Genomic DNA, 16,791 nt, shown 5'->3' with positions numbered 1-16,791 from the left:
CCCTTTCCAACTCATTCCACACTCTCTCTCCATTTTTACAATCCACATTCACTCCGTCCCTACTTGCCCTCAAGTTCCCTTTATTCAACTCACCCCCCTGTTGTGACCACTCTCCTCCTGTCATCTCTAATACTGCCATTCCATTGCTATCGCCCCCCCTTCCAAAAATCCTCTCATACTCCACTCCTTCCACCCCCCCCCATTCATATCTCTGCAGGGTCTTTCGTCCGTCCATCGGCTCCACTCCTTTCTTCGATCTGTCACTTCCCAACCCCCTTCATTCCCGGAGGCACATACACCCTCTGCTCTTTCATTACATCGTTCTCCTATGCCCCCCGCACGCTCCGATCCACTTTCCGCCGTTTCTTTCCCATCCTCGTTCTTACTATCCGATGGTCTTTTGCCCCCTTTCTCATAGGAGTTCCTCCTCCTGTGCCCTTTAATGGGCTCTCGGGCGGTTTTTCCCTCGCCGGGTCTCCCCATTGAGTTCGGCACGATTTCCTCTTCCCCCCCATCCACCCACGGCATTGCATGCGTCATTTGCTTCCTCTCCTAATACTTCCTTCCCTACTCTCTTTCCATCCTTGTGGCCAACCTTCCCTTCGCACTCGCTTACCTTCCAACTCCCTCCGTGCCACCTCTTCTCTCGGGGGGCACGGGGGGGTTTCCCCCTACTGTCCTCAATCTCCTCAAAACCGGAGTGCCCCAACCAACTTAGATCCCTTTCCTCCCACGCCCTGTCACTCCCCAAAATCTCGCCCCCCTCCAAATTATTCTTCCATCCACTCCGTTCCTCTCTTCGACCTGTTATCTCCCCACTCCTTTCTTTCTCGAAGACCCCTGTATCTCTCAACTTGCCATCATACCACTCGTTACATTCACCTATGTGCTTGTTTCTCCCTACCCCATCCTCCACTCCCCCTCTCACCCCCCCATCCGTATCGTCCAAAGGTCTTTCATCCCCCTCGCGTCTCCTCCTCAGTCCATATAACTCCCCGTTCTTTCCTTCTCCAACTAGTGGGCGTTCCGTCTTGTTCTGGAGTTCTCTCCTCATGTTGGATTCATTCGGGATGCCTTGGTGTCCTTGCAGGTGTTGATTAAGGGCAGGGCCTTCACGTGCGGGGTACTCGGAGTTCTGGATTACTCTCTGAGTCTCCATATTCCAGGGGGTGGTGGTTCTAAACCCCTTTCTTCCGTGTTCCCGGTTTCTGGCGCGGTGATTGTCCTGCCACGTCTTGAGTGTTTGGTGTGCCTGGCACATGTCAATATGCCGGTTGATGGAATCCCGGCCCGAAAACCAGGCTTCTTTCAACAGTCTGCCACTTTTGGTGGCGTCCACAGCAAGGACCTGGGCATGCTCGAAGTCAAAGGAAAGAAGGCAAAATGCTTACACGCGGGCAAAGGGAAAACAGGCACCGCGCAGGAGCGCATATACCGGGGCCCGTTACGCGGTCGCGCAGCCGGATGCAGGCATGTGAGAATTGTATATAAACCCTCCCAAACACCGCCTCAGCAACCCTGATGATGTCGGGAGAGTCCGACGAAAGCTCGGTTGCCGATAATTTTAATAATGTTTTATTGCTTTTAAATTGTTTTTAAACTTTTTAATTGTTTATAAACATTTCATCTACTCTTGGTGATCATAATTATTTTGATACTATATATATATATATATATATATATCCTTTTTGAACACCCTGTCGGCCCCAAATATGGGGGAGAGAAGTCTTTTGCCTGTATCAGCTCAATCCAGAGCCATCCACAGGCAGCAGTCGCTTAACTGCGACATCATATGTGTTTTTCAAAATTTGGATTGCTAACAAAGAATTAAGGGAGTACTAGGATAGCTATTTCTAACCTTATTTGGTTTTCATCAGCCAGACATACCCTTGCTGAGATTCGAACCTGGGCTGTCTGCATGTTAAACAGAAGTGTTACCCCTAGGCCACAGGCTCTTTCTCACTTTGTTAGCTACAAGAGGCAGGGGAAGAGGATGAATGCTTTTTGAACACCCTGTCGGCCCCAAATATGGGGGAGAGAAGTCTTTTGCCTTTATCAGCTCAATCCAGAGCCATCCACAGGCAGCAGTCGCTTAACTGCGACATCATATGTGTTTTTCAAAATTTGGATTGCTAACAAAGAATTAAGGGAGTACTGGGATAGCTATTTCTAACCTTATTTGGTTTTCATCAGCCAGACATACCCTTGCTGAGATTCAAACCTGGGCTGTCTGCATGTTAAGCAGAAGTGTTACCCCTAGGCCAAATTTTGAAAAACACATATGATGTCGCAGTTAAGCGACTGCTGCCTGTGGATGGCTCTGGATTGAGCTGATACAGGCAAAAGACTTCTCTCCCCCATATTTGGGGCCGACAGGGTGTTCAAAAAGCATTCATCCTCTTCCCCTGCCTCTTGTAGCTAACAAAGTGAGAAAGAGCCTGTGGCCTAGGGGTAACACTTCTGCTTAACATGCAGATAGCCCAGGTTCGAATCTCAGCAAGGGTATGTCTGGCTGATGAAAACCAAATAAGGTTAGAAATAGCTATCCCAGTACTCCCTTAATTCTTTGTTAGCAATCCAAATTTTGAATATATATATATATATATATATATATATATATATATATATATATATATATATATATATATATATATATATATATATATATATATATATTTGTTTTCTGAGGTTTTCGCGGGTGTTTGTATGTAGGTCTTTAGTTATTCGGGTTTTCTCCCGCGTAGAATTAGAAGTGTCTTGACGACGTTTCGACGAAGTCACATTCGTCATCTTCAGGCTGGTGTCTTCAGCTTCGTGCTTCTGGGAGTAGTATGTGTGATCACAGCTGTTTCTTCCTTTTAACTGCCAGTGGGGTTTGAGCTGATTGGGTGGGAGCTTGGCTGTGTTCTGATTGGGTGGAGGTGTGTTCTGATTGGTTAAGGAGCTTTGCTGTGCTCTGATTGGATGGGGGGTTGGCTGTGCTCTGATTGGATGGGGGAGTGTTCTGTTTGGGGGGGGCTTTGTTGTGCTCAGGTTAGTTTGAGTTGCAGGGGATTTTGAGATGGTGAGCTTCGTTGCTGTTGTTTGGCTTCGTGTTCGTGGTCGTGCCACATCTTTATGGTGGCTGTCAGTTTGCTTCATGTATGGACTGGAGGGGTTTAAAGTGGCTAATGATGCAGCTGTGGACTGGCTTCTAGTTTGTGGTCATGCCTCATCATCTGTGTGGGTTTGGGTTTGCTTTTTGCGTGGATATGTGGTGGTGACATCCTGTGTGGTTTTCGTGAGTGTGGGTCTGGTGTCATTCTTTGTGAGGCACGACCACAAACTAGAAGCCAGTCCACAGCTGCATCATTAGCCACTTTAAACCCCTCCAGTCCATACATGAAGCAAACTGACAGCCACCATAAAGATGTGGCACGACCACGAACACGAAGCCAAACAACAGCAACGAAGCTCACCATCTCAAATCCCCCTGCAACTCAAACTAACCTGAGAACAACAAAGCCCCCACCCAAACAGAACACTCCCCCAGCCAATCAGAGCACAGCCAACCTCCCATCCAATCAGAGCACAGCAAAGCTCCTTAACCAATCAGAACACACCTCCACCCAATCAGAACACAGCCAAGCTCCCACCCAATCAGCTCAAACCCCACTGGCAGTTAAAAGGAAGAAACAGCTGCGATCACACACACTACTCCCAGAAGCACGAAGCTGAAGACACCAGCCTGAAGATGACGAATGTGACTTCGTCGAAACGTCGCCAAGACACTTCTAATTCTACGCGGGAGAAAACCCGAATAACTAAAGACCTACATATATATATATATATATACACACACACACACACACATATATATATATATCCAAATTTCTTTTTCTGACAAAGAGTTAAAGAATTAAATCGGGAGACCAAGATGGCCATATATACATACATACATGCATACATACATACATACATACATACATACATACATACATAATGTCTTTTAAAATGCTAAAGATGTGAATCCTGGGCATTAAGTTAACCAAATAAGAAAGAAAAAATGAACACCAGGATACAGTAAACCAGACTGTTTAATATAAACAAGCCTGTGGTTAAAAAGAGTCACTAAGCTTTCATCAGGCCAAACTGCTGACATCATCAGAGTTGGAGTAAAAGGAGATCAGGAAGGCAGCTCATATAACCTCCTGCCTCTGCACCTGACTCCTTGAGCATGTCATCGGCCGGTTGATTGTATTAATCCGTACCGCGCAGAGTTGTTCCGCATCAGGCAAACTGTCCTTGGCTCCGCTAGTTGTTTTACGATCCTCAAGTGCTCTTTTAGAGCGTGTGCAAGCACTTGGAGGGCGGCTGTCAACCGGTCCCTGCGCCCAGTCTCCCTCCCTCCCAGGGCCATTATCCTCCCCCACCCCCAAGGCCGTTGTCATCTCACCCGTAATTCCTCCACCCTGCAAAATGCAGCTGTTCTGGCATTCCTGCTCTCTGTCTCCCCCCTCCCTCCCCCTCCTTCCAGATCGCCTCTGCACGTTTGTCCCCAGCTTAGGGTCGTTTGGTCCATCATCTCGGACCATGGGAGTCGTGGCCACCTCACCTGTAGAGCCATCGTCCCAATTATGCAAGATGCTGTCCCATTGTTTCGGTCTCTGGTTTTTCCCTTTAACCAGGTCATCGTCCTCCTTAGAGATCGTGCCCATCTCATCCATAATTCTACCGCCCCAATCCTGCGAAGGAAAAGTTAAGTGTCTTCTCAGCAGACCGTGGCACTGTTTTTCCCATCCCCTAAGAGTCTGATAAGCCGGCAAAAGATCTATATGTCAGTTGATGGAATTTTCATCAGAGAGCCAGGCATCCTTGAGTAGGCGGCCACCCTTGGTAGTCTCACGAGCTATAACCTCTGCGTTAGCTAGATCGAACGTGTGGCCAAAGCTGGACATATGGGCCCACACTTGTGAGCATTGCTCCTGACTTCTAATAGCGCAGGGGCGCAGGGACGGGTTGACAGCCGCCCTCCAAGTGCTTGCACACGCTCTAAAAGAGCACTTGAGGATTGTAAAACAACTATATGTTGTAAAGAATTTGCTTTTATTTGTGTGCTATGACTTAGTTTTAATATGTTTTTTTCTAGGAGTACCATAGTCCTTGTTCTCTTAGTGTTTTGCATGTGCTTCCTGGTGGCATGCATCATGTATCTACATGTCACTCGAGTACAAGTAAGTGACCTGAAATGTTGTGAAAGCTGTTGTGGAAAAGGAATATGTGTAGCAATTATCCCAGTCTTGATTTTATTTCTTTTATGTCTGTAAGTAGATAGCTGTTTTAATGTATAATACCCAATGCTTTTTTTCTTAAAAAAAAAAAAAAAAAAAAGTGCCGGAACTCACACACATCTACCCTACAAGGTTCCATCCAAAAAAGGTGCCGGAACTCTGTTCTGAGCGTTCTATGAGAAAAAAAGCCCTGATAATATCTAATGCCATTTAGGACTTTTAGGAATCCTGTATTTCATTTTCTCAAAAAAACCCTTTTATTAAATATATTTTTATTGGTGAAAATAAAAATTGTACCAGTCCTGACACACAGAGGAATAATGACTGCATCACACTCCAGTAAATAAGAGATAAATGCTTGAAAAGCTTTCTGCTGTGCAACTGAGTTTGTTATGAATTAATTTAGCTTACCCTACTCTATGTTTAAATTATTATCTTGTTGACATATTGATTCTGGAATTATAATGCTCAGTTTGCATTATTTGCATCATTATTACAAAAAGCAATAATATAAAAAAGAGAACAAAATGGAAAGATTTGGGGAAATCATATGGAGAAGTAAATAATATCTGGAATACAACTCAAGAAAGATTTTAAAAAGCCTCAAGAGAGGGTCCCATTTCCTTTAAAAAGTGGTTGAAATTTGAGTACTCATTGTAACAGCTTTTACTCAACCTTACAGCTTAAAGAGAAGGCAGAGAAAGCGTCTAGTGGCCAACTTATGGTAGCCAACACCTGTGCTGCAAAGTGATTAGAGATAAACACTCAACCAAAGAACTTTGTTTCCAATCACAAGTGGAGCAGAAAACAATTGGCTTGACTGTGAGGCTAAAATTTAAAAAAAGAAAACAGCTTACTGGTGATTTTATTACCAGCATCTTCAATATGTTACTCTTCCTGTTGCTCATTCGTTCTGGGCAATTTGTTGCTTGAAAAATATAAATTTTGAAGATTTTATTTATTTTATTAAGAAAATCCATTTAGCAGTCGTAGCTGTTTTGCTGTTCATCTTGTTATTGGTTGAAAATAATAAATTCCAAATCTATTTAATAAAATTAGGCCGGACTCAAATCTAATAACTTTAGAAATTTAATTTCAACCATTGCAATGTTTTTCAGCATATAAAAATATTAAGCTTTTGTCTAATTTTTAATACATCTGGACTAAGATAGACTTAGAATGCATTATAAGTCTCTTGAATGCTATTCTTTGTGGATGCCAATAAAAACTCTTCAATCAAAATTCCATGTGTTTGTAACTAAAACTTTTACTTTTCATGAGGCATGAATCGTGAATCGTTATTTATAAATTTTATGTGCATTTCATACAACCTGTAGTTTGATAAAATCTTGATTATATTAACAAAAATGTTGTGTTTTCTGTTTAATATAATATAATAAATATAATCAGAAACATGATTACCCTGTGACAAAGAAGTATTAAAATTTCACCCATCTTTAACTGACTGAACTTCTTTGAAATCAAATGTTAATGTAATTAAAACATGTTCTGAGAATACAGTTGAATTAAATTTTATGAGCATAGGAAATAAAATATTTTTCTTTTTTGTGGGGTGATGGAAAGCATCAGGACATTACTAATTTTATGACATCTTTCAATAAGAATAAGAATAGGAAAAGATCACCTGGTACCAAAGATTTGAAAATTGAACTTGAAAAATTATGGCATAAACCAGCCATAGTGGTCCTAGTGTTATTGGCAAAATGGGTACCACACCAAAAAATCTTGGACGGAACTTAAAAAATCTGCACATTGACACTACTTCCATCTGTCTGTTACAAAAGCCCACTCTGCTTGGATTCGTACATATAATACACTGCTACATTATGACATCCTAGATTTGGGGGAAGAACTTGATGCATATAAAGACCAATATCAGCTAAAGAACTGACAACTGTGATTTTACATTTTTGTATATATAACAACAACAACAACAATAATGTGAACAATAATTTTCTAAATAAATATATATTGGTTTTGTCTTTCAGTGTTTTCCAGGGTGCCTGACAATACAAATTAGAACCATTTTGTGTATTTTTATTGTGATCTTAATTTACTCAGTGGCACAAGGCTGTGTGGTAAGTAATATGAACCTGTAAATAAATTGTTATATACAGTGTGGACAGATACAAATACAGAGACAAGTATTCTTAGTGGCACCTCTCCTAACTTGGAAGCAAAAATGCTGCCTCACAGCCATCTGGATAAGAGTTAAAACTTGGCTTTTCTAAAAGACATTTAATGATGAAGTAGACAGAGAAGATTCACATTATTGTCTATTATTGCTTAGAGATTTCTTATTACTGTTGTTACAACATTTTTATATTATCAAAGACCTATGAAGTGGGATAGTTTTTAAATAAACAAATATCATCAATGGGAGATGTACTGTGCCATCAGCTTGCTTATGGCAATATATAATATTAACTGGGCTCGTTATGAATTCAAAATAATACACTGATTGACAGATCCTGCTCCTTACTTATATTACAGTAGCTATCTTACTGTAAAAATAGATCTGAAATTGAAGTGATGACCTAGAAGACCAAAATAAGCCAACAAGCCCTAGACAGTTCTGAATTATATTTATTGTTGCTGTTACATCTGATAAATATAATCTATACTCAATACTTGTAGAATAGTATCAATTTATGGGAAAATATACAAGTTTAAACTGTGGATATTTCCATACTTTGGAATCCACCAGTAAGGGGGAATGCCTTAAAGGAGATGGTGATACATCCCTTTCTCGAGAGGCCATCCTTGCAACTGACGCTTTTGGGCAATGTTCCTCTAGTTTCCAGCCTAGTGCCCAGTTTTAGAAGGTCTTAGATGAAATAGCAATAGCACTTACATATCACTTCATAGTGCTTTATAGCAGTCTCTAACCTATTTACAGATTCAGCATATTGCCCCCAAATATCTGGGTCCTCATTTTACTGACCTTGGAAGGATGGAAGACTGAGTCAACCTTGAGCCAGTGAGAATTGAACTGCTGCCAATTGCCTGCGGCCCCCTCCTATACAAACAGTTCCAATTGGTGTTGGAAGGGAGGAGAAGAGAGGAGACCCTGTTATGTGTGGTATTTCAGAGCTTAGATGATTTGATAGCATAGGATTTGATCTCATCAGCATGTGAATGGTACTTGACCATACATTTCCATCCCATATAAGGTAGGAGATACTGTTGGGATGCTGACCCATTTCAGGATAGGAGAGAACTACTTCAACTCAACTTTAGCATGACAGAATATTTTGGATTTTTTGAACACACACATACATGTCTCAAATCCTGTGTATCGCCATCCTTGACTCTGAACAGGGTTGCACTCCCCCAGACAGAATTGGTATGTGATTTCACTTGGACCTGCAGCTCCTTCTCAAAGGACGCATGGCCAGGGGAGCCTTTGCACAAATCTCTCTCATACACCAACTACACCCAGTCCTGGACAGGGCAGACTTCCTCATAGTCATTCATATCTTAATCATTACACAACTGAATTACTGTAATATAATCTACAAGAAATGCATGATCCAGAATGCAATTAGTACCCCTGGAGAATCCCTGACCAAGAATGCAACTAGTGCCCCTGGTTTGCCTGTGTTATATTGCTGCTGTGTGAGCTGCACTGTGTCTCAGTTTCTTTCTAGGTGCAATTCAAGCTGATGGTTATCACTTTTAAATCCCTGAAGGACATATGACCTGCTAATTTGTGGACTGTCCCTCCCTAGAGTATGTGCCTATCCCATCTTTTCATTGAACATGGTGGGCATGCCCCCGGTCCCTTCCCTTGAATGTCAGTCTGATGGAACCTCAAAGACATGTATTCTCTGTAACTGCCCTGGCTCTTTGGAATAGCCTACCACCTAAAGTCTGGAAGATGTAAGGACCTGCCTCAGCTAATTCTCCCAAGAAATTAGAACTCTTGAAACTGGCATTGTTTCAAACAGGAACTTTTATTGAGAGTTAGTGATAGCAGGACAGCAAAGCAAGATCTAAAGATTTCATGCACAAATTGCTACATTAAACCTTTCATTCACAAAACCCCATGCCAGAGTCCAACTGTCCAGTTCACAACCATCCAATCCACAGGTGTGAAATTGTTATGGGAACCAGAGCTGATAAGGGATGGTTCCCAGGCACTTCACTGGATCTTGCAACTGAGTGGAGATAAGGCAGATGGCCCCTGGCATATTCCTTTCCCCTTTTCACACCCAAAAAATACATCAAAGTTTAGAAAGAACAAAGTATAGAAAATACATTCATAAGCCCCTACCCAGCAGAGCAAAGCCTCACCCCTCCCACTAGAATGGCAAAGCCCCAAAAAGAAACATTGAAGGAGATTCTGACAGAAGGCTTCAGCCTTTTAGTCTTCTGGGCTGTGAAGAGATTCTTCAACCAGACATTGGCTTAGGATAGGGAGGAGTTGGTACCGTGATGGAGTGTGTGGTGCTTTGGATATATGTGATGATGGTGTTGTTGTTTTTATAAACTTATTCGGAGCTGCTTGGATTATTTGATATAAAATAGGTGGGCATATGATGATGATGTTATCCATTCAGTCATGTCTGATTCTTGTTGATTCTATGGGCCTTCACATTTTCTCATCTTGCACTACTTCTTTGAGTTCGTCCGTGCTCTGGCTGGTGTCAGGTTTGATACTGTCCAGCCACCATATTCTTTGACTGCCTGGTTTCCTTTGGTGGGCTTATAGGTTTTATTTATTTAAATTTTAAAAAAATACATTCTGCATCTGCTGATCTCATAAAGTCATCTGTTTCAGAGAATTAAGTTATCTATCTGAGGGACTCTTCTATTATTTCTATTTGACAAAGCAGATGTGTTTCATGTCCCACCCATTGAATAATGTCTATTTTCTCTGTTACAAGGTCTCTCTCTAGAATAGCATCTGCCTAGAGACTTTGTTGCCTTAACCAAGCAATTCTTTAAATTATTTTGAAAACCAGTTTTTTTCTTTAAACTTAAGAATAGGTCTGCCTAAATCTACCTGGAATGTTTTTTTTCCTCTTTTAGAATGTATTTTATGATTATTTGCCTGTTATGTGTATTCTGCTTTGATTGGTTTTAAATATTATGTTTGGTTTTTTTATTCATACTTAACCCAAAGCCATTATTTTTGGGAGCAAATCTAAAATATAAAAACCTACCTAAATAAATAAAGTTCCGATTATGAATGACGACAAATATACGTGTCCCAGGATAATGATGCGAGATCAAATTTGGGTCAGTCTCTGGGACCAAATATTTATTCTTCCAAGCTTTTGAACTCATGCTGGAGCCCATCCTCAGGGAAATTCTCTCTACTGGAATGCATGCTTTGGGCTGTTCTATGAGTCATATTTATGTGATGCCTTCCTATTGGTTGATTGGTGTGTTGATGGCTGACAATTGGCTGTCATTTCCTTGTGGTGCCGAGCTATCAGCTGCTAAGTATTTGATAAGCTAGTGGTAAATTAGCACTCTTGTTAACTGACAAGGTGACCATTTCCCAGACTTCAATCATTTCTCTGCCTATCTTTGTACCTGTGTGGCTAGTAATCTTAGTAGGTGCAAAATTAAATGTTTGTCTGTGTTCATTGCAAAGTGAAGTTACCAATGAGTTCAAGTCTCCTTGTCTCACTTGTGTTCTTGCAATCTGGTGATTAGCTTCCTCCCCGTTTGTCCTACATAGTCATGGGCAATCCATGAAGTGGATACACTAATTATATTGGAAATATATCTCACCTCCAAACAATCTTTAAAATGGATAATTTGTTCTTGTATGATAGCCTCTGGGCAGTGTGCGATGCCCACTTGCAGATTTCTATTGCTTCTGAAATGTTTTTGATGTATGCCATATACTTTTTTTTTCTTTTCTATACTTTTCCTTTGCGCTTTTTGCACTTTTTTCTTTATAAAGCGGTACTAATACTTCACATGATTTTAATGCTATGCCTCTGTTTATACAACCAAGGATTGTATTACATTTTTTGGCTGCTGTACACTGCTGGCTTTTGTTTAAGCGATTGTCCACTAGGATTCCAAAGTTTTTTCACAGTTACTATTTTTGAGCCAAGTCTCGCCTAATCTGTACTTGTATCTTTGGTTTTTCATGCTTATGTGTAAAACCTTGCCTTTCTCCACATTAAATTTCATGTTGTTGGATAGGATCCATTGTTCAATTCTGTTGAGATCTTTTTGGATCCCGAGCTTGTCTTTTATACCATATATATGTTGTAAAAAGATAATATAAGGTAGTCCATAAAAATCCACAAAGTATTTAAAAGTATTTAAAAATTTAAAAATATTGTAAAAAATATTGTAATCTCTGACTATGTAACACACAAAAGATGGTAAAATGTTAATTTGCAATTCAGGACAATAAAAGCCCTTATCATCCAGGCAATAAAAGTTATGATCTGGCAGTAAAACTTTACAATAGTTTTAAACAACTTTTTAAAATGATAACTCAGTTTTGTCAGGATCGTTCAATGTATATAAAAATTGTATTTAATTCATTCATGATTATTTAGCTAGTAAAGACTGGAATCCTTATAAATCCTTATAAATATCCAGAGAGAAAAAGAAAAGAAAAACTCTTGCAAACAGATCTTTATCTAATTCATTTTGCAATTATGTCTGTGTAAATATGCTCTATTAATGGTAAAAAGAACTATGCTGTCAATACTGAAGAAAAACAGTTCAGTCTATATAAAGAAAATTTTCTCAATGCTGAAAAACTTTCTCAGTGCTGATATTATCTCAGTATCAGGAGAACAAAGGAACAAAGGAAATTGCAATCTGATCACAGTATACAGAACTTCTTTTGATGATAACATGTCGTCCATGTAGCAGCACCATCAGATTGTTTTCTGATTCAAGGGAAACTGCAGCTCATTTCATTCTCCTATTGGCAAAAATCCCACTACTCCTTCACCTTGGCCCTCTGTTTCATCAAACCATTAGCCCTATCATGCAAGAAGTTTTTTCTCTTTCTGTAGGCACTGTTGAAAGCTTGTGTCACCCTTCCCCAACCCATCTACCACAGGAACATATTGTATTGGTCACAATATTGGAAAGAGTTTATTTATTTATTTATTTTATTTATTTTACAAAATTTATATGCCGCCCTTCTCCCCATGGGACTCAGGGCGGCTCACAGCATGTTAAAACAGTATACAAAATTACCCCTTCTAAAAACCAATTAAAATCCAAATATTAGTGGCTGTGACTATTTAAAATCATTAAAAATTATCCCTATTTAAAATTCACCCTAGGTCAGNGGGAGGGAATCTGCGGCAGAAGGCGGTCTCGGAGGTAGCCAGGACCGATGCCATGGAGCGCTTTAAAGGTGGTGACTAGCACCTTAAAGCGTACCCGGAAGGCCACTGGCAACCAGTGCAGCTCGCGCAGCAGCGGCGTTACATGGGAGCGACGTGTCGCTCCCAACACCGCCCGCGCGGCCGCATTCTGGACCAGCTTCTCAGTTAAATGCATTCCATATAAATGCATTTAAATATACATGCTAAAAAATCTGAAGAGTGACACTAGCAATTTATTTCATTTTGGTGTGAAATATTAGTTAGGAAATTACTTTTACTCCATGACTGCTGGTACCTCAGTAAGTGAAGTGGATTATATGACATTGTTTGCACTTTTCTGTTTATCAACTTAAGGAAGGTATTCTCTGCATGTTTTATGTTTTTCAAATACAATAGTACAAAGTTTGGAATGGAATGGAATGGAAAATAGAAGAATAGAATAGAATAGAATAGAATAGAATAGAATAGAATAGAATAGAATAGAAACTGGAAGGGACCTTGGAGTCTTCTAGTCCAGCCCCCTGCTCAAGCAGGAAAACCTACATCATCTCAGACAGGTGATTGTCTAGTCTCTTCTTAAATAAGTTTAATACAGGATGTTCCAAACTTGGAGAATGAAACTAGTGATATGGAAATTCCATGTATTGTAATGGTTCATTATTGAGGCAAAGTAGATAAGAAACATCCTGTGGCATTATAACTCTTTTCTCATTAGCCTATATGAGAAGAGAAAATCATTCTTACAGGAAAGGAATTTAATCTTTTCCTGTCCTGTCCAGAACTGGTGGAAATAAATTCAACGTGCATGACAACTGCTAGCCTGTTAATTTATTATTAGTGAAGGGTATTCCCCATTCAAGGCTAATAGCTATGAGCAAATGAAGGGAAATTTACCCAGATCAGAATAGGATACAATAGAATAAACTGTCTACCGATTCATATATGCACACAATGATGAAAATTATCCCTCAAAAAAGATACATTTAAAATTAGCAATTGCAAATACTTTTAACTTCACATTGCTTCTAGTACTGAAGCTATCATTACAGTATATCCAAACTCAACTTTATGATATTATTTTACAGTGAGCTTGATTTAACATATACTACCTTTTTTCCTGCAGATCGGTTGTATGCCTTGGATCTGGAACACTAATTCCAGCAGCTCTATAGTTATAATTTCTTCCAGTGGGACAAATAAAACAATGACTGAACTTCCATGCGATACAGCCCATTATGCATTTCTCTCCTGTGTTGTGGGGACTTTGACCCTGGCAATATTTTTACGTGTATCTTCTTTGCCAAAATTGATCCTCCTATTTTTTGTTATGATTCTGTATATAGTTATTTTGGAGCTCAGTGGATACCGAAAGGCAGTAGGGTAAGTATTTGCATAATTACAAATTGGCATAACCTCTGCTTCCATAATTTATCTTCACACCTGTAATGCAATGCTCTTTTATAGGAGGAAAGGAATTTTAATATGTGTCAGAGATTTTGAAGATGGTCTTTAGCTATTTACATCTTCCATAGAACAAAGCCCTGTATTGAGTTTGTTATATTTATCGCTACTTTTCTTTTGCTTTTTTCCTCCATCTCCTTTTTTAATCCACCATCAGATTATTAAAACCCTTAGTTACAGGAACTTACTGATTTTATATGCCCATCATTATATTGCATGCCTTGTTTTTCCAGCAGAGTCAAAAGCCTACTTTATACACTTCAGCCTGTGTCTCAACTGAGAGATGAAGTGTACAGTGGAAGCACAGGAAGAAACCAAAACACTTACAAAAAAATTGGGGAAACTCCTACTCTGCTCCACAAGTTTAGAAGGGCTATCCATAGCCTTTCTTTTGGTTGCTGCTTCTACTGCTCTTTTCATATTCAAGTTGCCCATAATAAGTAGTAACATTACACCTCTTAAATTCTAATAGTTAACCATTAGATGTGGGATCATCAGTTGTATTATTTTCACTTTGTGAGAATAGCAAAGAATAAAAGTTTGCATCATTTGTTTCTTTTTAAAGAGATGACTCTTTTTATATACGCGGCTATGAACCAATATTAGCCATTTTGCTGTTTTCCTGTGCTTTGGCACTTCATTCAAGGCAGGTGGATTTGAAATTACGTTTGGACTATCTCTGGGCCATGCAGGTAAGAAATATTTTTTCTTAAAGTATTGTGTTAAATTCCCAGTTTCTATATCTTCTTACTATTTACAAATAATTTTAACTAGCAAATTACCCATCAAGCATATAGGGAAATACAACCATAAATATGAACTGTATAAATTTGGGCAATGGGCAGTTCCAGCCCCAACAATTCTTTCTGGTAGATTTACCTTGGCTTTTATATATATATATATATTTTAAATGAACCTCAGTTTTGTCAGCTACTTTGTATTTGTCCTTGTCTCAGGCTAATGCCTCCTCCATTGACCTGGGGAAGCTTAGACTATTACTTTGGCTGTGAATAGCTGCCCTAGATGAGAATCAAGGTAGAGGATTGGTAGCCCTTACTTATTGTAAGATAAGGGGAGACAAAGTCCCCTCTCAGGGCATTAATAAGAAGGCATCAAGATGGGGCAATCTGGAGTTTGAGGAGGAGGGAAAAGCTGAGATAGGATTGTATGAATGAGATAGAAATGGTTCAGTATGGATCATTCCAAAGCAAGACAGTCTTCCAATTTCTTTACAATCTCTACTTCTTTTTTTAAAATATTTTATTGATTTTTAAAAATTACAATCTTTAGTGTTTAGTAAACAACATGTTGTTTGACTGCACATATTTAACATTAACTTCTTCAATATAAATCTGTTCAATACTGCCAATCCAGTATTTTTTCCCTGATCCTTCCTTTCTTCCCCATATTTTTTCCATTTCTCCCTCATTACACAGTTACAATTCTTGTTACTATTGATGTATACAAAGTTAGATATAAACATCCTCATTGTATTTTACTAATATATCAATTCATAAATCAATATCCTGTTTTTCATGTTCTTTTTTTTTTTTAAAATAAATTTTATTAATTTTTCATTAAAAAACAAGAACATAAATCTTTTATCACAATATCAACCATAAAGAAATCAACATCAAACAGTACATTCACGGACGTGTCCGGTGTCCCCCTCCCGCACCCCCCTCTCACTTACCTACACCTTCCTCCTCCTTATCTTACCACCACTCCTCCTTCCTCCCTCTTTCCTGCTTCCNAATCTAGGAAATAAATGCACAATCATCCAATACTAATCAAAAACTACTCATTATTATTACACACTAGTACAAAATTACTGTGACTCTAAAATAACATTAAATTACAACAAAAAAAGTTTTTTCTTTTTTTTTTAAATTATATCAATATATACCTAATTTTTTCTAAGTTTTTAATCAAAAGCAACATAATAAATTTTCAGTTCATACTTTCTCTGAATATAATCTATCCATCTTCTCCATGTTAAGATAAATTTTTCCTGAGAATGATCCTTCAGGTACGCGGATATTTTTGCCATCTCTGCAAAATATGATACTTTCTGTCTCCAATCATCCATAGTTGGTTTGTTTTTCATGTTCTTATTAAGGTTTAATTTCCCATCAGTATTTGAAATATCTTTGTCAGTTATGATTTTCTCAATATTAATTACATTTAGCTAAAGGTTTTATTCATGCCAGCCATCCTCTTATTTTCATATTTCCCATATCAAAAGAAGAAAAAAGAATGCTATTTTAATTCTAAATCATATCTTTCATTATCAAAGTCTAATTATATCTAAGGGTTATCTGTTCTTTTAATCATATGCAAACAAATATTTAAACATGTAATGCCCCCTCTAATAGGTCAAGTCTTCTGTTTTTTAAATCTAACTCTCGCTTTCTTTCTTTACCAAGTAGCTTTCCAAGCCAAGGCAATTAAATCACCCAGGAATTTTCTTTCTATTTTTGTAAAAGTTATTTGGCATGAGGAAGACAATTTAGGTATGGTATTTTTTGGGAGGAATTCCGCCCATTTATATTCCTTAAGCAACTCCCGCTTTCCTTCTCCCTCAAGTTCTCTTTTCATTTTTTGTCTCCCAAGTTGTGACATTTCCCCTGACAGCTCTATATTCTATTTTTTAAAATCTTCTTCCTTATCATCAGGTATGTTTTGTAGACCTAAGGGGTAAAGCATTTTTTCCATTT

General features: G+C 38.9%; 1 protein-coding gene across 1 annotated transcript in view; it reads left to right on the top strand.

The window, feature by feature from the left end:
• Positions 1-16,791, top strand: part of ADCY1 (adenylate cyclase 1) — a 438,043-nt gene that overhangs the window by 375,845 nt on the left and 45,407 nt on the right. The window contains exons 11-14 of the mRNA XM_015816400.1: positions 5,129-5,213; positions 7,280-7,369; positions 13,737-13,993; positions 14,640-14,766. Of these exons, the coding sequence (XP_015671886.1) occupies positions 5,129-5,213; positions 7,280-7,369; positions 13,737-13,993; positions 14,640-14,766 (559 nt within the window). The remainder of the gene's footprint in view (positions 1-5,128; positions 5,214-7,279; positions 7,370-13,736; positions 13,994-14,639; positions 14,767-16,791) is intronic.

The sequence above is a fragment of the Protobothrops mucrosquamatus genome, unplaced genomic scaffold (genome assembly GCF_001527695.2).
Source record: "Protobothrops mucrosquamatus isolate PMUCROS unplaced genomic scaffold, P.Mucros_1.0 scaffold447, whole genome shotgun sequence".
Lineage (NCBI taxonomy): Eukaryota > Metazoa > Chordata > Lepidosauria > Squamata > Viperidae > Protobothrops > Protobothrops mucrosquamatus.
The sequence above is the reverse complement of the archived record's forward strand: the minus strand, read 5'-3'. Positions and strand labels throughout refer to the sequence as shown.